This window comes from Coturnix japonica, chromosome 3 (genome assembly GCF_001577835.2).
Source record: "Coturnix japonica isolate 7356 chromosome 3, Coturnix japonica 2.1, whole genome shotgun sequence".
Classification (NCBI taxonomy): Eukaryota; Metazoa; Chordata; class Aves; order Galliformes; family Phasianidae; genus Coturnix; species Coturnix japonica.
Genome location: NC_029518.1, coordinates 45,253,942 through 45,278,874, shown reverse-complemented (window position 1 = coordinate 45,278,874; position 24,933 = coordinate 45,253,942). Strand labels below are relative to the sequence as shown.

Sequence of the window (24,933 nt, the reverse complement as noted above, 5' to 3'; positions counted from 1 at the left end):
TTGAGGGATGCTAAGGGGTTTATGGATGGATTGGAATGGAATGAATTAATTTACTTTAAGGTATTTTGAACACGTCTAAGCAGTCGGTTTTTGCAGGCAAAATGCGTTCACTGGAAATGCTGAAAATAGGAACATGCTGCACAAGTCATTCTGTGCAAGTATCAGGCATGGGTGATTACAGAGGGGACAGTAGAGCATTCATGATCAAAGCTGAATGTATTACCCTTCTCTCTGTCTGTCCTGTTGTGACCTTTGTGAGGGAGTTGCCCTTTGCATCCCTGCTGGTGGGGAGAGGCCAGCAATTCATCTGGTTCCATCCCTGCTTAGCAGAGTGGGGAAGACAGGAAGCTTTGAAGCTATTGTTTCTGTTCCAAGTGATGTCTGTTCTTAGCAAACCTACGCCCAACTCCTGGTGAGACAACAGGCATGTCTGCTTGGTTAAGGTGCAGGTGATTAAACAGAATGGTGGAAGAAATGCTTTTTATTGATTATGTGAGGAGAACTTACTTTATGAATGAGTTATTTTATGAAGGAGAAGTGATGCTGATAATAAGAACCCTCATGTTAATCAGTTCTGGTGGTGTCCCCCCTCCTGCCCCACACCCTCAAGCCATCGGTACGTTAGATGGTGATAGTGCTATGAGTGATTGTGGAACTCATAAGATTAAGGACTGAAAGAGGAGGAGGTTTTACTTTTGTACATTAGACAGTATTTCGGGGTTTTTCTTTTCCTTGATAATCTAAAGTCTCTGAGCTGTGTCCCCTGTTAGTAGCTCACACAAAATGATAGCTAGACTTTTGTTTTGAAAACTTATGGAAAGATAAATGCTTGAAATCATAGCAGAGAAACATCTGGGGATATAGGTGCTAGAAATCAGTTCTTACTTAGAGCTCAGTTTATTACTAAGCTAGGTTTCTATTGACTGCTCTAGAATTATCTTTTATTATATTAATGGACCTTGAATTTCTTGGTGAAGTCATCACCAAGTGACGTCTGTAATAATCCATGATGTTAGAATGGGGTGGGAAATGTTCACACATTCTAGAAAGTGATGTGTTAAGTCAGTTTTCTTTCTCTTTCACCCTTGTTCTACTGAGTTCTAGCTTTTCTCAACTGTCATGCAGACATTTTCCTTAATTTCATCTGCCTTAATTTCATCTTCATTTAATTTCATTCTCAGGTGATGGTTCACCTGCTTATGATGAACTAACATATTCTTTTTTTTTAAAATGTTCATTTTCTGTATTGATAACATCCTACTTTTTCTTTAATTCCAGTCCTGAAATAGTTAAAGGAAATAAAGAGAGGAAGCTATCACAATGAGTTATAAAGGGATATGGAACATTAAATGATGATATAATGGAGTATGTCAGAGACTCTTACATAATTGATGAACTTTCAAAACTGGGGAGAATGGATTTATGCGTGCAAGGATTCTTTTGAGACTAAAATTGGCAACTGAGGAGACCTTGGAAGGAGAACTAACATGAACTAGAGGAAGAGTAACTTTCTTAGTGGGAATGGTCAAACTCTTATGACTCTTGAATGTGTGTATTTTTGAGGCAGTGAAGCAAACTGATTTTGGCAGTCCCTCTTTGGCAGTATTTTAAGGTCCTCAGGAGCCCCTGTTGAGCTGAGAGGCACAGCTAAACCCCATAGCTACCATGAGACACCAACTTCTGTGAATTTAGTAAAAAAAGTCACTCAATGAAGAAGAGGTTGACTACGTGTTAATAAAGCTCTATTTCCCTGAGATGATGAGTAGTTAATTCCCATGGCTGGTGCAGTGAGGAAGGCAAGGTCTTGCCCTTTCTCTGTTCAAATGACTTGTGTTCTGCCTGCTTCCTTATGTCAGCTTGGACATTTTGAATTATTCTTAAGATATATTCTAAAGCAAATGATCCCAATCATGGTCCAGTTTTCCTCACTCCCTTGCCCAGTGTGTCTGCACCTCTTTTCACCACAGCTGTGTTTGAGTATATAGGTCTCTGGCCTCACAAAGGAAGAAATTATGGGAGAATGGGGTAGGGAGGGGAGGAGGAGGAAAAATAAGGTGGATCAGCTGGTCCTGAACCTGTGGCTGTAATATGTTAGTTAACTGATTTTTTTTTATTCATTTGTTGTGGGCAGGTTAGTTGCCAGTGTCCAGCACAGAAGGTGTGTGGGAAACATGACAATCCTCAGTGACTGTGCTGGTACAGTCTGTAGTATTTTGGTAGTCAGATGTGTCATTGCTGAATGGTTGATTTCTATCACCAGTAGAAATGTTAATTCTCTCCAAATAGTAAGCTGATAGTTATGGCTTGGATCCAAACTCCTCTTTCTACCCCTCTCAAAGTTATTTTGAATAAGAATTGAGAGTAAAAAATAACTTTCTCTAATCTTGGAAACAGAGTGAGATTGCTATCAGTGTAGATCTGTAAATGTAAGACACGTTCTAGTGTTTTTGCTTGAATGCAGGGTATTGAATATCTTTCAGAATGCTCTGCACAGTTGTGGAAGGTTATTTTAGACAGAAAAGTCTAGACAGTTCTTAAGATCTATTGCACATCTCTACACCTGCCAAAACTTGGGAGGGAGTTTTGTGCAAATTATGTTACTGCTCCTCAGAGTCTTTTCATAATACAAATAGCATTTATTTATTTAAATTCGAAGTCACTGTTAGTAATGTGATAAAACTTGGTTACCATTGCAACTGGTACTTCTATTTCCATTTTCCGTCATTCTGTAGTATTAAATGGAAAAGATCTTATTGTTCATGCATGGGTTTTCATTTACGTGCATGAAACAATACAAAGATTTCTCTTCAATGTGCAGTTGAGCATTGCTTTTTAAACACATGTAGAGCATCCAATGAATAGTTGGAGATTTCAATAAGGCTTTTGAGTAGGCAAAGAAGATAAAAGTAGATGTCTCTTCCAAGGCTAGAGTCTTAATTGTATTTTTGAAGAAATAAATACTAGAAACTATTTTCTTGCTTGAGACTGCTATGTTGCCCTGATTTATTGTGATATGTCTGAATTTAAATCAGTAAACGTACTAAATTTATTTCTCAGCTACCTTTTTGAGAACCGAATAATTGAGAAAATAAGTCCTGAACTGTTGCAAAATGTGACAGAAAGCAGCTTGACTTGCAGCACGTTTTGTCTTGCTTGTATAATCTGTAACTGGCTACTATATTATGTCTACATAAGAACATGGAAACATCCTGTGCTACTTAGATGTTGCTGTTTTGAGCTACCTACTGAGAACACCAACTAGGGAAGTGTCACTCTGAGTGATGTGGACTCCTTCTGGAGCTTTTAATTCATTTAGGTTTCTTTGAAGCTATCCAGACTTTGTCCGTCATGTTAGGTCTACATTAGGCGCTGATAAACAGAGAAAATACAAGGACAAATATGTTTGGAAGAAGAGGAAAAGTAAGAAATGTGTTGAAGTTTGCATTTCAATACTGACTTATAAACTTGATTTAAGTATTATTTAGTTAATTTTGCGGCATGGATTTGAGTCATTTTTCCTCTATTCTCCTTTCTTTCTCAGGGAAATGGAATTATTATTATTATTATTATTATTTGAATGTTTATGTATTTCATTGATAGAAAGTTGTACAGTGTGCCATAAATATGGTTGCAATCCCAATTAAAATGTTTAAGACTTTTTCCATGTGTTTCTTAGAGAAAGTAATAAGGCTAATATTAGTAAGCTCATCTTAAAACATTAGTGAATGCTTGCCATAAGTGTGTGGGTTTATCTTCACTTCCTGTGTTTTATAGTTTTGATCACTTAATCTTAAATACATTTGTCTGAGCAGCTGTGCCCTTGTATTGACTATTTTGAATTAACATTACAATGATTTTTAAAATTATTTTGCTTTGCAAAACAGTTCTATTGTGTGATCACAAAAGTATTGCTTTTAAGTATATCAATGAAAAATACTTCTTAGAAGAAGCAAAGTTGTAATAGAACTTTGAGGACAGACAAGCATGAATTAAAAGGAAAAGAAAACAAACAAACCAAAAAATCCCATAGACAAGCTGAAAGACATAACTGTATTCCTTGGGGGTTATATACATTTTTAAAGTCTCATGTTTTAGCACAGAACATCAAGTCAACATACACTAAGGCTAGAAGGCAAAAGCGTGTCCATGAAACTTGAAAAGTAAAAAATTTATTGCATGCTAACAAGTGTTTTATTCTAGGTGTTTGTGCAATATATAATGGGAACTATGGGCTTTCAGTGGCAAATGATGGGAAACAGTGGTCTGCAAGACAGCATTAAAAATTGGGAATGCCAAACATGTGTTCTGTATGTCAGCCTTGGTTGAGAATTTGCTTTAAAAAAATAAATTGTTAAACAATGAAGGCTAGATCGTTTTATTATTTTTCCTGGGAAAAGAGTTTGTGTAGCCTAAGGGAGAAATTGGTGCCTGTGGGAAACAGAACGCTGGGCTCAGTTTTCAGGATTTATGAGGCCTTGCCAAGACAGATGGAAAGAAAGAGTGCATCCCAAACAACTGTAGCTCTGGGATACTGCACTCATCTTGTATGCAGGATTTCACATTCATAATTATGTTTAAAATTGAAGCTGTAGACACCAGTAGCTCTGCACGTGAAGGAGTCAAGCCAGTCCAGCCAGATTTTGATGTGTTACAATAATTAAGCTTGCATGAGATATATAAAGGGGTGAATGTTAAGTGCCAGGCTGTCCATCCTTATTAATTTCTTGGTGAGTGTTATAAAGGCAAGTGATGTGTGCTAAGCATGCACCAATGAGAGCTCTAATCTTCTGTGAGCAGACAGTGCATGGTAGTAGTAATGGCTTGTCTTGCCCTTAGGAAACGAACAGTTTAGATGTGAGCCCTGGGGCCCCCTATGTGATTTGTCTTGACTGCTTTCTTGGCATGTGCTGGAGTACTTGCTTTCCAGGCTGCTACTACTACACCCTAATGGGTTGAACTGAGTACTTGTCTCCTGTTTCTTGTTTCCTTGCAGTTCAGAATGCTATTGGTGTTTCTCATCTTCAGCAGTCCATCCTGATGGCCTCCTCTTCAGCCAACCCAGTAGATAAATGTCCTTTTTATAGTTGCAAGTTCAGGTTTTTAAAACTGATTTGCGAAGTTATGTAGTTATTGTAGATGTTACAAAATAGATGCCAAATATGTAATCTGAATCTTGTTTGTGTCAGCTATTTTTAGTAAATGTGATACATTTCTACCAAACAAATCTAATTGGATCTGTTCCTTTTGCTCTTGTTAGTATGCTGGAACAGAACAGTACTTTGTCTTTAAAATAACACAGCCACCCAAATGTTTTCCCCTAGACTGCTGTATGCAGTATCTTTAAGAACAGTCAAAACAAGCAGTATATATGAAGAAACACATTTAACACATGCAATTGAGTTAAAGGGAAGAGAAATCCTTTCTCTAATCAGTTTAACCAACAAAAGAACGAGAGGTACAGTAGAGAATGCAGGATCATGCAATCATAATTTAAAGCGAGGATATTGATGTGACAGATAAAATGCTCTTAACTGTTGAAAAAAGACTTTGTAGCTACAAAAATAAATTAAATTTCTTATTGATGTATGCTGCTCACTTACCAAGGGGGAAAGTGCGATTGATTCAAGAAACTGCAGGGGCTCATAGATCAAGCGAGTAGTGAGACTTGAGGCAAACATCATGTTGGTTGCTTTGCCTTTGATTTGTTCCATTTTCCTCTCATCATTCAGCTGTTTTATTTAGAAGTGGATGTGGGACTGTGGGTTTTGTTCTGTTTGTTTAGCTCGTGTTGGGCAAGATGTTGGGTTCTTTCTTGCCTCATACTTTTTCTTTTTTTCTGGTTAACTATTTTTTATCAGTGCTTTTCTTCATGGTTAGGGTTATGTTAAGGTCTGAATCTATTCATGTCTCTTGCTAACTGCTTGTGCTGACACTGAAGGGACATTATTATCTTTTTAGAGTAAACGGGCCATGGATTGACTTAGGTGACCCCAAGATCCTCAAAATCTGCATAATCCATCTCTGCGCCCTGTTGGAGAAACTTTTAATCTTTGATCTCGCTGCAAGTTTCTTTCATAATTTGACACTAAGTATTATGTACAATTCCGTTTATGCCTTTTTTTTTAATTTTTTTTTTTTTTTTAATAATGGTGTGGGGAGGGGAAACAAAATACAGAAATTGTAATCACATCCCCTTATCTTTCTCTATTGTGCTTTGTTAGGCCTTGATGATTGCCTCCAACAATACATAAAAAATTTTGAAAGAGAAAAGATCAATGGTGAACAGCTGTTACACATCACTCATCAAGAGCTTGAAGATATGGGTATCACACGGATTGGACACCAAGAACTGGTTTTAGAAGCTGTGGATCTCCTGTGTGCACTGGTTAGTTAAACTGTGAACAGATAAAGAATTTCTTTAAATGCTTTTCTGGTTGAATATCTAAAGCAAGTCTAATGAAATCAGAATGCCTTTCACACTTGCTTTCTTTACGCCTTATTACAAAAGAAAGCAGTAAGTGTTTAATTCCTGCTGCTTTGTGTTATAGCTCTTTGACTTTTTCCTGATTGAGCTGTGTTTCTAAAGAGAAGCACTGACTGAGTAGTGTGGTGAGATCTTGTGGCTTCTGGTAGTGAACTGTGATTAAAATTACTATTGAGTAGGGTGAATTTGTTTTAAAGGATGGAACATGTGCTGTCAAATTGACAGATATTAGTGATTTCACACATCAACTGAAATGAGGACAGGGTGAGATTTTGTAGTCTACATGCAAAGTAAAGAAAATGCTCTTGAAGTAAGGGATGTTTTGATTACTAAGTAACTGCAAGTTCAACTCATTGGATTTGGAACGTAAGCTGTTCCTCTCTCTCACCCATGATATATTACTGTGCAGATGCTTTTAAAACAAACACAGTCTGAAATGAATAAGTATATTTCAGATTGTTTTGCTATGCAGCATCACTGCTGCAGGCATTATTTAAAAGCTGTAGTTTGGACACAGTCTTGAATATGTGTTTGATGTAGTGCAGTGAGTGAGCACCAGAGATATTATATACAATGACATCAGCTGGAGGGGTGGCAGAAGCTGTCCTGTGATTTCTTGGCCAGTATTGGCCTGCCCTCTGTTTGTTAGGCACATCTAGCAGCAAAAAAGCATGTTCTTCTAAAAATGGAGTCTTTATTGCCTGAATGTCACATGCTTTGTGTGCAGCAGGGAAGTGCTATGGACATCATTTCTACTGATAAAATCTAAGATATTGCATAGTCTATACTGAAGGAAGCATGTTTAATAAAATAACGGTGCATAAACTGAAACAATTCCCAAAACGTTGCTCTTGATAAGCAGTTTTTATTTATTTATTTTTGAACATTTAAAGGAAAGCTGTAATAAAGGAACTGAGTTAGACTGCATGTGATTCATGTGGCAATGGATAATCTAACAGGCAAGTGAAGGAGTCTGGTGAATTACTAAGTGTACTGTGTGCAGTCCTGACTGATATAATGGATGTGGCAGCCCTCAAAGGTCAAAGGCACTTTCTTCTTCTTTTTTTCTTAAAATATTAGAATAAAATGAACAAAGCTGGATGACTGCCAGAACCTAAAGCTGTGTTTTATCTCCTACAATTTCCTTCTAATTTCCTTAGTAGACAAAAGTTTTGACCTCTGTCTCATTTCTGGAAATCCTTTGTGAAATGCAGTTGAAGTTAATGCATTAGACAGAGTTTACATATTGCAGCTGAAATATCCTTGTTTCCTTGTAAGAAGAGGAGGAAGAATTTCTCTATTTAAGCTATGCCCTTTGTCACCTTTTGCATACCCTTTCCCTTCAGTTTTTGGGATATTGGTAGAAAATCAGTGTTGATTTTTTTTTTTTTTTTTTTTTTTTGTTCCTAAGAGATGATGTGTCTTGGATTCTAGAGGCAGACAATTTTTTTCTTTTTAACATTGCTGTCTCTTTTCTTTCTGTATGAGAGAACAGGGGTTTCTGTATTCCACTGGTTATTACTACTTTGAAAGTGGTTTGGAGGTATTAATTTGACTTTGATTTTTTTGTGTGTGTGTATGTGGTGACATTTCCTCATTTTTGTGAACTTTCATTAGAACCAAAGGCACTCAGGAACTCAGCTTTTCTTTTCACCATGGTTTTGGCTTATACTATAAATATGTAGCACTGACTGGGCTAGCCAATGGTAAGACTTTGAATGTTGTCTGTTTTGGTGATAGGTAGAAGCATTGTGGGTGTTCTGGACATTTCTCACCTGTGGAGTTCTCAAGAAAAATTACCTTTTTTCTTTCTCCTATGGTAATTCTTCTCAAGCATTCACTTTTTCCAAACTCACTAGGTTGATGGGAGAAAGAATAATATAAAGGTAGTGTGTTCCTTGAGGAAGTACACCAAATACACTTAGATTTTATAGGGATAGAACCCCCTTTGTGAGTGCTACCCTGTCAAGCTGACAATTTCTGCAAGTTGTGATGCTTACTGCTGCAGTATAGCTTAAAAAACTCAATAAATCTTTCTCAGCTGCTTTAGTTTTTAGAGCGTTTCCTAACCTTTCCTTAGCAGCAACATATGCCACAAAGCCAAAACTGAAGAGGCAGCAGGAAAGAGAAAAAGCAGGGATAAGAAATGAAGATTTCTTGTGAGCGCACATTTCTGGTGCACTTGAGTTGGTGCAGTAAGATTTTTCTGAACAGTTGTTGAAGACCTATTTGAAGACTTAAGGAATTTAGATAACGTGTAAAAAGAACTGAACTTCCAGAAGGAGAGAAAAGTAAACAGAACCAAGACACATCAGCATGAATGCCTCCATCTTTTGGTGGTGGCACTTTTTGCCTGAGTGAGAAACAGAATGGGTGAAAGATATTTGTTTGTTGATTGAACTGCTTGGTGGGAAAGGAACGAATATACATAAATATGCTTTTTAAACTCACATAAAACCACAAAAGGAGGGGTAGGAATCTTGGAAAATAAGCTTTCTCAGCCCATTTGAATAAGTGGGAAAAAAAGGAATGATGGTGAAACTGAATGTTTACTCACTGTTCCCTGATGAGTTGCCTTGCCTGTTTGGACTTAATAAACATAAAATAAAGCAAACATTAATGGGAAATTAAATGCAAATGGAATTACTTTTAATGTGCTCTTTGGATTAGATTTCTGGATCTTTAACTACATTGTCCTATAGGAGCTAGTTTTTTTTGCTTCAAATTTAGTTTTTTTTTCTTGAGATTAGAATGAAGATTGAATGAGGATATTAATTTTAATTAATTAAAAAAACAAAACCAAGCAACAAAAACTACCAAAAACATACCACAACATACTTTTTTTTTCCCTTAGCTTTGTACCTTTTAGTAATACCATTAAGAGTAATGCTAGCACATTAGCAATGCAACAACGTATAACCTCATACCAGGAGGTCATCCTACCAAGTAATGTGTTGTATAAGCTATTGAACAGGCATTCAGCCTGTTTTTATTCACTTTTTTCCCAAACTAGTTTTTAGCTGGGTCATCCAGCAAATCTTGCTCTTCTCACTGAAGCATGTGAAGATGACTGTGAAAGGGAAGGTGAATATTGCCGCTTGGCAACAGCAGAGCACTAGGTCAGCCCAGGTCAGCTGGGACTTGACTGCAGTGCTCTTTTGACTTTGGTTAACCACACTTTATTTTTTTTCTTTTATTTCAGTTCTTCGACCTTGAACAATTATTTGGTCAGTGTACTATTTCTCATTAAATATAATGGGGTTTGGAAAGAGCATGCTTTTGTGCTCATGCTCTCATGTGCACTTGCTCTCTTGTGCACCTGTGCATGCTCTCTTGCTTGTCATAGTCCCATGTGCGGCTGCCCAGGTTAATGAGTAGCAGGCTGGGAATGTTTGACATAAGGTGTTCTTGACCGTTGGCTTCAGCTTCTGTTTTGATTAGAGTAACTTTGATATTTTAAATTAGGAATGAAAGGAAAATATAACCTGCTGTGGTTCATGGACAATATCTAGAACCTTTTGATTACTAAAATAATAACCTGTTAAATAATATAACATGTCAGAATGCTTCAGAAAAGCCTGAGTTTTACATGTCAGCTGTGTGTTGCTGTGAAGGCTTGTAAGGCTGTTGGTGTGCTGCTATAGTATCAGCATTCCTGTCTGTCCTGAAGTGAGACTCCAGCTCTATGACAATTAAAATTAAGTCAGCTGCCACCTTCCTCTACCCCCTTTCCATTCTCTGATTAGTATCCTTTCTGCTTGCACACAACTGATGGTGAGGTGAGACACTTCAGGGAGCTAAACCAGCTCAGAGCACAATACAATAAAGAAGGGAATGGTTTTATTAAGTGGTTTGCTGCAAACCAACCCTTCAACAGACTGGACAACCAAGAGTGACACTGCAAATGAAGAAGAAATAACTGGTTATTTGTGGAGTGGTCAAGATAGTGTCAGCTTGGATAGGATCACAGCCAGAGCACGTACATTTTTTTTACTACTGCTTGTTTTCTCACTTTGTCAGTGAATAGAAAAATGTGCACAATGGCAAAGTTATATCTGTTGAAGGAGCATAATGTTTTCTGTGTGTTAGAGAGAACAGGTCATCTCCTTTGGAACGGAGGTGGTTTGAGTTGTGATGACCCCTTTGTTCTTGAAATGTTCATTCCTCAGGACAGATCTGAAGTTGAAGAATTTGATATCCTGTATTGATGAGCTGTAATGCTCACTGTTGTGCTGAGTGGGCATAGTTCTTAGCCAGAACATTTCCTAAAGCATGAATTGGTTTTACAGACGTCTCAGTTGCCCTCTGTGTAGTATCTCTGGAAGAAGCTGTAGGAAGGATTTGTGCAGCAACTGCAGTTTGGCCATGGTGTACCTCATAAGAGACTGCTGAGCAGACCAGCTGCAGTCATAAGGTGGAGGCTCTGTATCTCTAGATAAAAGCCTTGTGTTGCTGAAGTCCACCTGGAAATTGAGATCGACTTGGTGGAATTATGTTAAAAACTATCTGGACTGGAAAAGTCACGCTGGGCTGATGACCCACTTCATAAATAAGATGAAAGAGGTGTGGTGAGGAGAATGTAAATATTTTAGAACAAAGATGAAATCTAATTTGATATACCAGCAAGTATACTGTTAAGTGCTGAGGCCATCTCTAATCACAGACATCTACAAAGCAGTGAGCAAAACTTCTTCACCTGAGTGAAAGAATTTTGGAGATGCTTAAATGTACAAAGACTTGAGTCTCAAGTTCTGAACAGAAGTTGTTTGATTAAGTTGTTTTACTACTCTACAGGGGAGAAGAAAAAGAGAAGTTGTATTTTCTGTCCACTTCTGGAGGGAGAGAGGCCAGCATCCTTTACTTCCTGTGTTAAGGGGGAAATTTTTTGGCACATAGCTATTTTCAAATTTGTGTGGTCACAAGAATGTGTGGCCAAACTTTTTGGTGAGAAAGCATTCCTCAAAAAATAAAGTTATTTGCAGTGTCCTGGAACAGAGGAGGGGAAAAATAAGTGACTACAAGAAATGAATTTGAACAGTATTCTTGTGTATTTTGTTAAAATTAGAAGGTGGTAAGTTTACACATGGTAGTAAGCAAGTACTTTAACATTGTTTATTAATCTGTATCTTTCCCAGTCTGTGATCCTGGAAAATTTAAGGATATCCTCTGCTGTTGCAACAATGTTTTGTTTTTGTTTGTTTTATTGGATATATCCTCTGGACCCCTGCTTCTGTGTGGGAGTACTTCCTTGCCAAGAGCCTTCAGGGAAGGGAGGAGGGTATGTGGATGACATCCCAGTGAGTTCAAGTTACATAGGAAATATAGGTATTTTAAAGGTAATTTGGTTCAAATCTCTCTTTGCACAGATGTATTTTTGAGCAAGGATTTTGTTTAATCTAGTAACTTTCTAAAACACTCCAGCTTGTATTATGAGCCTTTGATCATGGCAAGAATGGAGCCATAAGCCAGCAGTGTGTCCTAGCAACAAAGTAGTCAGCAACATCCTGAGAGCAAGGCCAGGAGTTGGTACCTGTCACTTATTTTCCCCTGTACCTCTGAGTACAGAGGAGACATTGACTATACTAAAGCAGTTCAGCGGAGGGCCACCAGGTTGGTCAGGGCAATCAGACAGTGCATGAATTTGCTCAAGAGATTTTTGAGATTTTGAAGGCTTGATTGGATAAAAACTCATAGCAACCTGGGATATGCTCACAGCTGAGACCATTGTGGGCAGGAGGTTGGACTGAGACTTCCAGAGCTCTGTGCCAGCCTGGGTGATGCTCTGGTCTGAAGTGGAGGAGCTGGGAGTTCCTTGAAACTTGGACTTGTATGAAATTAATGTTGGCTGTAGCTGGGTAAAGTGCAGCATTTTTAACACCTTTGGAGTGACACAATGAATATGTTGCTTAAAACGATTGTTTTAATGTTAAGAAGTTGTGATATGGTTACATTTGGATTTGTAAAGTTGGAGTTGCTGGTAGGACTTGCGGACCTGATTGGTTTAAAAACTTTTATAAAGATGTTGTTGAATGAAAATATAACATGTAAAAATGGATTTAAGTACTAAGTTTAGTATTGCTTCAGTCCTCAAACCTGCAAACAACTGCTGTGCTGTAATCATGGAACATGGTTACTGAAAGCTTGTGATTCAAATATTTATTCTAGCTTTTGACTATGAAATTACATTTACTTCCTGTGGATGTTTTTATCTCTTGCCAATTTAAACTGTCTTTAGTTGTGAATGAAGTGTTGCTTCACTGTTTATATATCACAGTATAAAAACATTTTAAGAGAAAACAGTATTTATTTTCCTTCAACAAAAAGAAAATCAAATCAACCAAGTTACTCAAACTACACTTGGAGAGTAAATGCCACCTGACTTTGTAGCTTCATTCTGATGGAATTATGTCCTTGAACTCATTCATTTCAATAAAACTGAGAAGGTCTGGCTCCCACAAAACCCTTTAGTGCCTGTAATGCAGAATGGATTTTTGAAAGTGATCATGTATTTAAGATTTGCCAATATAAGAAAGACAGTGGTGAGCTACAAAAATGTTGCATGTTAGGAAGGTGAGTAAAGAACTGTTTCTTCCAGTAAAAAGCTTAGGTGTACCAAATAAAGATAGCTCTAGGATTACCTCTTCCATCTCAAATCAAGCTAAACTTGCATTCTGGAAAATTCCTGGAAATGCTATACGTCCTGAAGGAATGTAATCTTGCAACCCTTTGGCAAGGCATGCTAAGGATTAACTGAAATTCATATGGTTTAGAAATGTGTAAAATAACTTAAATGTTAGGGATGTATCATCATAGAGTTATAGAATGGCCTGGATTGAAAAGGACCTCAAAGATGATCCAGTTTCAACCCCCCTGCCTTAGGCAGGGTTGCCATCTGCTAGACCAGGCTGCCCAGAGCTGCATCCAGCCTGGCCTTGAATGCTTCCAGGGATGGGGCATCCACAACCTCATTTCATTTCACTGAAACACAACTTGTTTCAGTGCTTTACCACCCTCTGAATGAAAAACTTCCTCCTAATATCTAACCTAAATCTCCCGTCTTAGTTTAAGACCATTCCCCCCACCCCTATCAGATCTTGTAAGATCTCATTTCTTCATTTAAAGACCACTTTGCTTCAGCAAATGCCTGATTAGACTTGATGAGAACATTCTTAAACATTTCATTTAACCATTTTTTTTCCCTTCCACTCTGAAATAAAAGGGCATGTCCTTTGACCTTTGAACCTGGATGAGTTTGCATATGTGTAATAAGAAATAGGGAAATTCATTGAACTTGATATTTCTTGCAGAACTATGGACTTGAAACAGACAATATGAAGAGCTTGGTTCTCAAGCTGCGCGCATCATCCAACAACCTACAAAATTACATCTGTACCCGTAGGAAAAGCTCAAATTATGATGGGAATACTTCACGCAAGCCTCCCAATGAATTCCTTACTTCTGTGGTAGAGCTTATTGGTGCTGCTAAGGCCCTGCTTGCTTGGTTGGACAGGTAAGAATAAAATCCTTGTATTTACATTTGCTGCTCTAACTTTTCTCCTTGCAGTGCCAGTTCTAGATGTCTAGGTCTAAAGATGTTCTTGATCTCACTCACCCTTCTTTTGCTTTGTCAAAAGGCTTCTGATGAATGAATTTAATCACCTAAGACATCTAATCTTGTGCTTCCATTTTTGTCAAAACCAACAAACTGGTAACATTGCTTCTAACCTGATAGTTAGAAGAGTGAGAGGTGGTTTTTTATGTTTTTTTGGTTTTTTTTTTTTTTTTGAGGGGAACAACCAATTTTCAGAACTAGTTTCTCAAACATGTGTGACCTCCTCTCTTTAGTCTTCCCACCTTCTATGTCAGCTGTCATTGGCAAGTCCCTCAAAAGAAAAGAGAGAATCTGCTGAAACTGTGACCTTAGCTCTGTGACTTGAAGAAGTGAACAGCAGGAGAGACTTTCCTTTGACTATTTCTTCTTTTCTGGCTGTTTTGTGACAGCTGCATCAGAAGCAAACAGGCAACAGAACTGGTAGTGTCCTAGCTGCAATGCTGGGCAAGATGTGGAGATGTGAATTCTCAGGCCCCTAGCCATCTTTCTTGAGAAGGAAGGTTAAGAGGAGAGCTACATGAGGACTGTCAGCATGGAGAGCTTTTACCCTTGAACATTTCTGCAGTGATGTTAACAACTTGTGCCTCTCACCTAATCTTCCCATTTTACCATGTTGTTTGAACCTTGCCCTACATTTCTTCTGCAACTCTCTATCAGCAAAGTGACTGGCATGTCCATTTTCAAACTAGCTGGGACTACTCCTGAGTCCATTAAATTCTCTGGAGGGTCTGAGGTGAGTGATTCCATATAATAAGTCTTTTATGAAGTGCAGATTTTCTGAACTTGTTTGTATGAAGGCCATTTTTCTTAAAGTAAACAATTACACAAGATAAACTTTGCATACTATTTTTGATTGAATGAAAATAATACGCTTTATAGACTGAATTTTGCTGAAATTGCACACCACAGTGCTAGCCATACCCCAGGGATGACATGAAAGTACAGAGTCAAGAATACTTACATTGTGGAACTGTCTTTGCACTTCTGTAGCTCTGACTCGTGCTGTTCCACAGTGCTGTGGTAGAACAGAAGTCTGGTCTCTGCAATCTAAGAGAAATTTTCTCTTGTTACAGGACTCCATTTACAGGTATCGCTGACTTTTCATCAATGAAAAACAGAATAATTCAGCTCTGCTTGGATCTTACTACTACTGTTCAGAAGGTCAGCTGATTTCTTTTCCTCCCTGCTTTCCAAAAGGGAAGGTGGGTGTTTGGGGAAGTAATGTATGCTGTATACTGAATACTAATTGGAGTGCAGATGTGGGGCTTACTTCAAAGCTTGAACAGTTCCATGAAGGCCAGTTTCAGTTGTCCATTTTTCTGAGATTATTTGGTTTTGTTCATTTAATTTCTGATTATGGAATTTTTGGCTGTATCATAAATGACTATCATTTTAAAAATTACATGTTTTCTTCATCTTCAGTAGGAAGAGTTGTTAGTTTGTAAAATAGTTGGTCTGCATTTGAGGATTATCAAATTCCAAATAACATGTTGAAAATACATGGCATGTGTGTATAAATGTATACTAAAATACATCATAAAATATTACTTCATTGGTTGTTATGCCTACACATGCTGACTTCTTAGGTTTTGTCCCACATATAGTGTTTTAACCTATTCCTATCAGATAGGAGATGCTCCATATAACAGAAGGAGTTGCCACCTTCATGATAAAAATTCCACTATTCAGGCTTCTGTGACAGTAGTTGGAGATGACAGTATTTTGTTTCAAAACTTTCTGTTTATCAGTATAAGGAGCACTTATTGGTAATAGATAAAAGGACACTTAGCAACTGTGGGAGTCTTGGCAAATTGCATCATTTTTTAAATCTGAATAATATTGCCTGTCTTGTGAAGCAGTTGGCATAGTGTCAGCAGAGTTTAACTCTAGAAGTTAAACACTATGTGCACTCTTCAACTCCTGCAGAGTTTGCTCTTAGCTGTTTAGTCCATGGCTGTATATTATATGGACTCTGTAGAGTCATGTCCTGAGAAATAGGCGATTCCCTCTCTGTTTCTGGGGAGATTATCATAGAATCACAAAATGTCTTGGGTTGAAATTGTCATTAAAGCCCATTCAGTTCCAGCCCCCTACCATGCGCAGTTGCCACCCACTAGTTCTGGCTGCCCAGGGCCCCATCCAATCTGGCCTAAAATGCCCCCAGACTGGGCATTTTAGTGTGCACACACAATTTCTGGCCCGTGCCAACACCTCACCACCCTCCTGAGTGAAAAGTTTCCCCCTAATATCTAATATATATCTCCAGCCTTTGAGTTTATAACCATTCCTCCTGGTCTTATTGCTATTAGGCACTGTAAAAAAATCAGTCTCCCTACTGATTATGAGCTGCTTTTAAGTACTGATGCCAAAGGATAGAAAGGTCTTGTGAGATATCAGACTGTGATGACACCCAGTTCTATCAGCTGGATAGCTGTAAAAGAGTAGTACCTGATTTGATTACTGAAACTTCAAAGGCACACCAGCCTCACCTACTGTTGAATGCCCTTCTTGATTGGGCACTTTGTGTGCAGTTGCAGCAAGTTAGTGATTTACAGATACAGATTTGCAGATTGTATAGTAGAACAGTAAGCACTTCTAGCAGTAGATGGTGTTCACCCAAGAGTGCTACAGGAACTGAGATACAAGATTGCTGGACTGTATTAATAAAACTGCTAAAAATGGTATCTAATCTGTCAATGAAATCAGCCTTTGATGGCAATGGAATGGAAGTTGGCACATACAACTCTACCTTTTAATAAGCGTCAAGAGTGTTTCTCTGCCAATTTAGCAGGAGCTCTAAGAAAGAATGGAATTGCTGTGTATGAGGGGGAAAAAAAGCAACATAAATGCAGAAAAGAAATCTTATTTTGTACTGGCACATTGCAAATGTATTAGTATGATCTGAAGGAGTCCACCCATGTGTGGAAAAGAGGTAATGAGATAACAAAACAAAACAACCCAAACTGATGTAAGTTTTTTAAACGTATGAAGAATATGACCTCAGTGATCATCAGGACACTGTTATGAGTTGCTTTGAAAGCATAAAAGACAACTACTGAACTATTTTATGGTAACCCTATTGTGTCCATATCTGGAGGATTATAAGCTTTTTTTGAAATCCTGTCTTTAAAAGCACAGAACAGAACTAGGAAGGAACAGAAGGATTGAAAATGATCAGAAATAGGAAGCAGCTTCAGTTCACAGCTCCTCAGTGCATATTTTGGGTGCTGTGTGATAGTTCTGCAGGTTGAGATGTCATGGCAAACATGTAAGTTTTAAATCTTGTTTCATTATTTACTTGTTGTTTTAAGTCTTTAATCTGAGGATGTAATACCATTCTCTAGTTCAGCTGTTCTTGCAGAAAACCTCTTGCCCAAGGAGGCTGTGGATGACCCATCCCTGGAGGCATTCAAGTCCAGGCTGTATGTGGCTCTGGGTAGCCTGATCTGGTAGTTGGTATCCCTGAACATAGCATGGGGGTTGCAACTTGATGATCGTTGTGGTCCTTTTCAAGCTGGGCCATTCTATGATTCCATCCTGTGGAAAGAAGGAAGACTTATGTAGTCTGTTACATACATTAGTTTCAGTCAAAAGACTTTTGTACCTAGGTTTTGTAAATAATGCTTGGTTTGCAGACCTGATGAATGAGTGTATTTTTAAAAATAGTTTTTCTTGCCTTTTAAAATCTCCTTTATAACTATTTATTATCTAGAGCAGGGAAATGGCTGAATCAGCATTCAGCAGCTCATTGCAAGTTTGTATGCCTTCTGGGTATGTTTTCTGGAAGTCCAGCTTTATTGTGCAGTGTTCTGTTTTTCTGGTAAAGTCTGTTGCTGTAATTAAATCCTGTGTTCTTGGTTTTAAGGGTTTATTATTGCTTTTTACCATGGTCAGAAAATAGTTGTTTAATAGTACATTTGAGCTGTACTGATTAATCCCTGCAGCATGAATGATTCTACTTCAGTTCAAGGTTAAGGTGTCAGGTTTGCAGAATCTTGAGAGATGATGTGTTTATGCACTTATTGGTTAACATAGTATATTATTTATTTATTTGTTTGTTTTTAGGACTGCACTGTGGCTGACATGGAAGATAAAGTTCAGACTGTAGTAAGTACTAATTTCTACTGAAAACTCAGCTGCTTGCTTTCACATTTATTTTAGTGGTTCCTGCTCCAATTGTACTGACAACAACATCCAAACCCAGCATATCATGCAAGTAAAATGTTATGGAGCATTTTAGTAATGCTCTTTACTGTACAGAAAATCAATGTGATTTTTTGACTAGACTAGCACACATAATGGTGCAAAGTTGAGTCTTTCTTGAAGTTCATTGCACAAACATTCTTCAAGAGAATTTAGACCTCATATTTTAAAGGAAGGGGTAGTACTCTGGAATCATCAGATTCTATACACTGGCTAGATAAACCAGTGTAATTAACACCTGTAATCATCATGAGATTTTATGCCTTAGTAAATAGATACTGTGCCTTATTAAGCTTCTCTGTCTTTAAGAAAAAAATACAAAAAAGAAAAAACAAAAACAAAAAAAACCAAACCTGCCTGATGCAGAACTGAGATGTTGTGTCTAAATGTACTTGTGCTTGAAAGAGCAGAGTTTTCAAAATGAATTGAAGCAGCCTTATGACCGAATGAGAAGCGCAATGGAATGCTTTTTATATTTTGTAACGGTTAATCATCGCTTCCTGCTTTTGACATGAACCAGGCTGTGCTCTTTGATAAGGCCTTCCTCTTGTTCATAGATGCTTAGGAGTTTAGTAGCAAAAGAACTAAAAATAATTTTTTCTGTAAATAATGAGACCACGTAAAAGGGAGTTTTTTTTCTTCTCTCTTTTTCCGTTGATGCACACCCAGTATGGAGTGGCTATTGTTGCTTGGAATTCCCTTGTTTGAGCAGTTCCTCGTATTCACACTTAAGCATTGTTTTGATTTATTTTATTGCTGCTCTATAAATCTGTTGTAAAACAAAAGAAGAAGCATTTATTGTTTCTAAGGACCATTATAATTCAAAAGATCTGGAAGACTGCCTCCTTCTCCCTAAATTACTTACGTCTGCTTTGCCTGAAAAATTCAAACCTTTGTGCAAGGTGATTCACCTTGGTTTTCCGAAATGGTATATAAATAAGTATGGAGTTGTGTCCTAATCTTCCCTCTCTGTTAAGCTTTTGTAGCATGCTTTTAATTGCAGCATTGTTTTAGCTAGCTTCAAGACCTAAAACACACTGTGGGGCATTAGAGTAACTTGCAGGTATAAGGAGCACTCAGATTTTCTGTGATAGTTCACATGATTTATTAGCCATTCTGTTACTTAACAGTTATAAAAGACAAAGCTGTTTCACCTTTGACTTTACTGACACACACGGAAGGTCAGAATATGCCTTTAGCTATAAAGCTGGCTTCAAAACAGTTATGTTTTGGTCAAAAGGAAATACGAACCTTGTCTTCTTAAGCATTCCAGAAGAGGTCAGCTCAGAGGCATGGTGGAAGAAGTAATGCTGAAACACTGAAATGCTAGATGTCCTACCGCATACTGTAAAGCTTTCCACAGATAAGTTAGTGGCCAGCACTTTCTTTTTAATGATGCACTGACAAATTTATTCTCATAACAGAAATAAAGAACGATGTAAAAAATGGTCAGTTGTTCCCACAGGAATCATCAAAATGTTTCATTATTTTAATGGATTACTCTCCGATAAAAATGAACATAACTTTTTTTTTTTTTTTTCTGTGTTTTACATGTTTATTTTCTTTTTAAACAGAGGAGGTGTACTGGCATCTGTTAGTGGTGATGAGGTGACACTAACGAAAGTAAATCATCTACACTAGGTTACCACAGGGAGGTAAACATGCTGCAGGTTAGATATGTACAAATGAATCTTTAGTTTTAGTGATTCTTGACAATGCTTTGTTATTAGACCAATGTTTAGGAATAATTTACTTTCTTTTTTTTTGAAAACTGTAGAAGCAGCAGCCAGGAGAGAAGTGTAATAACTGTTTCTTGTATGTTCACATTACAGTCCAAGACTTTAAATGGAATTTGTGATAAAGCTATCCGATCGACTACAGATCCATTGATGAGCCAGTGTGCATGTCTGGAGGAAGTTCACTTAACCAACATTAGACCTGGAGAAGGCCTGGTAAGAACCAACCCTGACATCCCTAGTGTTTCATAGTTATTCTTGCGAGGCACCACATAGTTGTGTAGAGTGATATACTTCAGAACTGCTAGTTTCCTATAGGAAATAGAAGCAGGAAAAGGAACTTCGGAGATTGTCAAGTTGTGTTGGGGTGGCGGATGGAGATGTATATGCAAGTTAATAGCTCCCAAATTTTGGATGGTGAAGTGCTGAATTAATGTCTTAATAAGAATGTGGGGGAATTTACAGATGCTCAGGAAGTTGATCATTTTACTTCTGGAAATCATATTAACCAGATGTTTTTGTTTGGAGATGAAAGCAAAAGGGGGGTGGGAACATTAGGTAGGGAAAATATGATGAAAAATGGTGTTTGTGTTTCTGAAATATGTATCCTATGTGCATTTTTAGCAAGACTAAAGAATGTGAGAATTTCTGAGATTTGCTGTTAAGGAGAACAAGGGAAATCCTTTTAACAGTTCAGTGACTATGTGACATTACTGTGGGTAGTTCAGTTGGTAAATTCCACTCGGCTAAGTGCTGGTTGTGAGAAAATGAATTTGAAATTTTATTGGTTTTTCTGACTGGGAAATACTCAGTTTAGAATGTTTGGGAGCAAATTTAGATGCCCAAGTGCATGTGTGTTCTCCTGCTCTTCCTGAAAAGGCAGAAGAGATGAGCACTAATATAGATAGCCTTACACTGTAATGGTGATACTTAGTTTAACGTACACCACTGGATTTGACTGAATCAGCCATGATTTTGTGAGACTTGGAGGAGCTGTTTGTTTGTTTTTTTTTAATTGCTCAAGCTACAGTGAAGCTTAAACTAAAGCAAGAAGTGAGGAGATAGGCACACAGAACTTGCGAGAGGACAGGAAAATAAGTTTAGTGTTTTCTTATGCTAATAAACAAACTTCGGACAGATAAGCTTCACATGATTCCTGAACAGCATTACAGTTTTGTTGCTAAATATGAGTACTTCTAACAACAGCCACTAGTAGGAATATTAGAGAGATGTAGTTTTGTCTGTGGTGAAAAGTGGTGATTAAGTTGTGGTGAAAAGTGATTAAGTGGTGAAACCAATATAATGGCCACTTCATGTGGGGACATCTATGTATTTATTAGTTAATAGACTGTTGATGACTTTTATTTCATATGGTCAACACCAATTTCATGTGTGTCTGTTCTTACCTTTACAATTTGTTAACAAATATAACCATGAATACTAGTGCCAGGGCTTTTATTGCTTTTATTTTATTAGCATTGTGATTACAAGACAGTTTGTATTTTCACTTGCTGAGAGAAGTTGTAGAAGAGGACATATATTTGTACCCCACCTGTGTAGATGTGCTTTGTAAGGAGTGCTAGTGACCGTTTAGTAGAGCTTTCAATTCTCTAATGCAGACAGGACAGTAAGGAAGAAATTTAGTTCAAGATTGAAGACTGAGAAGACAGCAAAATTGGTAGTTTGGTGTTACCAACCAACCACTATTTGTAAATTGGATTACTTGTGCTAGTTTTTCTAAGCAATTACTAATATTACAATTACAGCAAAAGTGATCTGTGACGAAACTGCAAATGCTGTGATACTAGTGATAATGGATTGCATGGTTTTCTTGGGAGAATGTGTGAAGTCTTGTTAATTTTTTGAGTCTGTTGCCAACAGTTAATTAATCAGGTATGTTACACAAGGTTGTTTTATCTTTAAATTTGTTTTTCATTTTCTGCTTTCATTTAGGGTATGTACATCAAGTCAACTTATGACGGATTACATGTAATTACTGGCACTACAGAAAATGTAAGTGAAGTAAATGTAGATTAACTCAGGCTATCTGAATGTAGCTTTGATTTTTATTTTTTTTTCCACTGTGTTTTCCTGCTTTTCCTGTTACTTCCATGATATAACTGCTTTACATGCTGTGTGGTGCATCATTTGTTTATCAAGAACTTGTAAATATTTTTATCTGCGTGTTTCACTGTTAGCCTAATTACACCAGTTCCTGCAAGTAGGTGAGGTACTTCAAACGCTTGGCATCAATACAATTACTTAAATAAGCTACTGTTCTGAGAGCTTTTGGTGTCCTAACAAAGACATGGAGGTATGCATTTGCTCTCTGCTGGCAAAAGATCTGTCTTAGTGAGAATGCTTAGGTGATACTGTCTTAAATTCAGTAATGAATAATGGAATTAACGAACTGTCCAATGTCTAAATTACTTTGCAAAGTAGGAAATGAAATATTTAAGAGTGATCTGCTGGAAGGAAATGATCAAGCATGATAGACAACAGTGGTTGTTTTTGCTGCAGATGGCTGCTTGTTTTATACTTGCACTGTAGCTGAAACTTTAGTAAAAGCTCTTAAGGAAGTCTGCTGCAGTGTTCTCATCACTGCCTCCCAAAGAGCAGGTACTGAAAGAAAGGGTAGCTGAGGAGCTTGGCCTTTTTTTTTCTCTTTTTTTCTTTTTTCTTTTTTTCTTCTTTTTTTTTTTTTTTTTCAACTAGGAGAGAACCAGTTGTTCTGGCTGTACCTTGCCAAGTCTAGGGGTCTGGAAGGAGTGGATGGAAACATGTACTTGCAGTTCAGAGTGAAAACTGAAAACTTTTATAGCTGCCAGCTTGTAATACTATTGGCTTGGCCTGACTGTGTAAAGGATCTGAAATACTTTGAATACTCTGAATACAAAGTCTACTTTGACAGCAATTTTAACATTTGATAAGTGTGAAAGAATGTGATGACTGATACCAGGCTCCCTGTGCATGCGTGGTTAATTTTCTAGAGGCTGCAAATGGGGCTATATTATTTCTGTAGCTATTTCTATAGCTTTGAGTGTTGACCTAAACTTTAGCTTTATGAGCAGTCATTCTTCCTTTGGGGAAGCTCTTTCCTTTGTTGCAAAAAACTTGAGAAGTAATTGAGGGAACTGTACCCAACTGTTGCCTTTCTGGTGGCATGGTGTCATCTAGGTAAAGCTGGGTCTTAGCTGATTTTTTTTTGTTATGTTTGTGATGATATTTTAGCAGCTATCCCCCAAAACTGATTTGTTGGGATGCTGAAGCATTGTACACCAAAAATGACAGTACTGTTTCACATGGAAACAACTGGGAAAGTCCATGCATTTGCTACCAGTCAGATGAGGATTCCTGAGTTGTGCCACCCTACTTGTGACTTTCTGCCCCATGTTGGCCTAGTTCTAAACTTTGTTTTCATCCTCCAGTCTTGCAGTGCAATGGCAGTACTGACTGCTGTGTGGTGCTTGTGTGAGTCTCCCACAGCCAGGATGTCAGTCATCCAAAGGACAGCTTGAAATGAGTTTTGTTTTTTCCACAACTTAACTGTGGCTCAGAATTTTTCATGGTCTTGGTTGAATCATCTTATACATGGCCTTCCACAGAAGCATTTCCCTTCAGAGGAAGCAAGAAGACAATAAAAAAAAATGGTGTTAATCATGATAACTGTGGGCTCTGGTAAATTCTATCACATCATCTCCCATTACGTGGTTTGTTGCTACCGTTCCTTTTAATTAAAATAATAACAATAATAATAATAAAAATGACTTCAGCTCTGAAGTTGTGGTAACAATAAGTGAGTCTGTTACCCAGCTGCTTCACTCATTCATCATGGGGGGGAACGGGTGTGCCACCAGTTGGTTATTTCTTGGGTAGGGGAAATGGGAGTAGGCTGCAGAAGCCATAGAGAGTGTCAAGCTGGCATGCTTGTGTATTTCAGTGTTGCCAAGGCTGTTCATAATTTCTATGTCACGGAAAGAGATTGGTTTTAGCAACTGCAGCAAAAGGTGGTGCATGGCACCAGCCCTAGATAAATCTGAGTAAATATTGACACATTTATCTGTTCATTGCTAATCAGTATCTAGGACTTGCTTTTTGTTTCAAGAAAAATGTCTTTTAAGGTGTTTTTCAAATATCTGTTTAAATGCACTTGGTTGTGTATAGACATATATTTTATCTGTTGATTTTGATAATGCAGGCAGATAAATTAACATTGAAGTTAACAGCTCTTAAATAAGAAAATGGCAAAGAAAAGCAGAACAGTCCTCTTTTGTGAGTTGGAAAGCTCCTAGTCCTCTGGCTTCTACATTCAAAATATTAATGAATTGTTATGTTTTGAAATCAATATAAATTTCAATACTGCATTTAAGATGAATCCTATTTTAGAACAGAAGTAATCTCTTGTAATTCTCTCACAATCATAAAAAGGTTTGAGTCCGAAGGGACCTTTAAGATTATTTAGACTCAATCCCCCTGTTATAGACAGAGATATCTCCCACTAGACCATATTGCTCAAAACCCATCATCAGTGCATTCAGGGAACCTCTTTGATTGCTGGTGCCCTGTTGTGTTGTCCTTTATCAGACTACTGGAGTGTTTGAAGTCCCTCATAAGAACCATATTTTGTGACCTTGAAGCTGCTCATTTCTGCATCATCCATGTGATCTTTCTGATTGGGTGGTCTTGTAGCAGGCTCCCCTGTGATGTCTTCTCCTCATGCCTTCCCTTTAATCCTAATCCATATACTCTCTGTCAGGTTCTCATCCATCCCCAGTTGGAGCACCATGTACTCCAACTGGTCACTCATGTAGAGGACTACACTACTTTCCTTTGCTTGTCTTTCTTAATGAGCTTATATCTGTCTATTGCTACATTCCAGTCATGGGAGCCATCCCACG

At 37.7% G+C, this 24,933-nt stretch overlaps 1 protein-coding gene across 2 annotated transcripts in view; it reads left to right on the top strand.

The window, feature by feature from the left end:
- Nucleotides 1-6,261: 6,261 nt before the first annotated feature.
- Nucleotides 6,262-24,933, top strand: part of CNKSR3 (CNKSR family member 3) — a 30,495-nt gene continuing 11,823 nt past the window's right edge. For both annotated transcript variants that reach the window (XM_015858202.2, XM_032443299.1), the window contains exons 1-6: nucleotides 6,262-6,385; nucleotides 13,792-13,994; nucleotides 15,170-15,257; nucleotides 18,162-18,203; nucleotides 20,132-20,251; nucleotides 21,989-22,048. In XM_015858202.2, coding sequence (XP_015713688.2) covers nucleotides 6,320-6,385; nucleotides 13,792-13,994; nucleotides 15,170-15,257; nucleotides 18,162-18,203; nucleotides 20,132-20,251; nucleotides 21,989-22,048 — 579 coding nt within the window. In that variant the 5' untranslated portion in view covers nucleotides 6,262-6,319. The remainder of the gene's footprint in view (nucleotides 6,386-13,791; nucleotides 13,995-15,169; nucleotides 15,258-18,161; nucleotides 18,204-20,131; nucleotides 20,252-21,988; nucleotides 22,049-24,933) is intronic.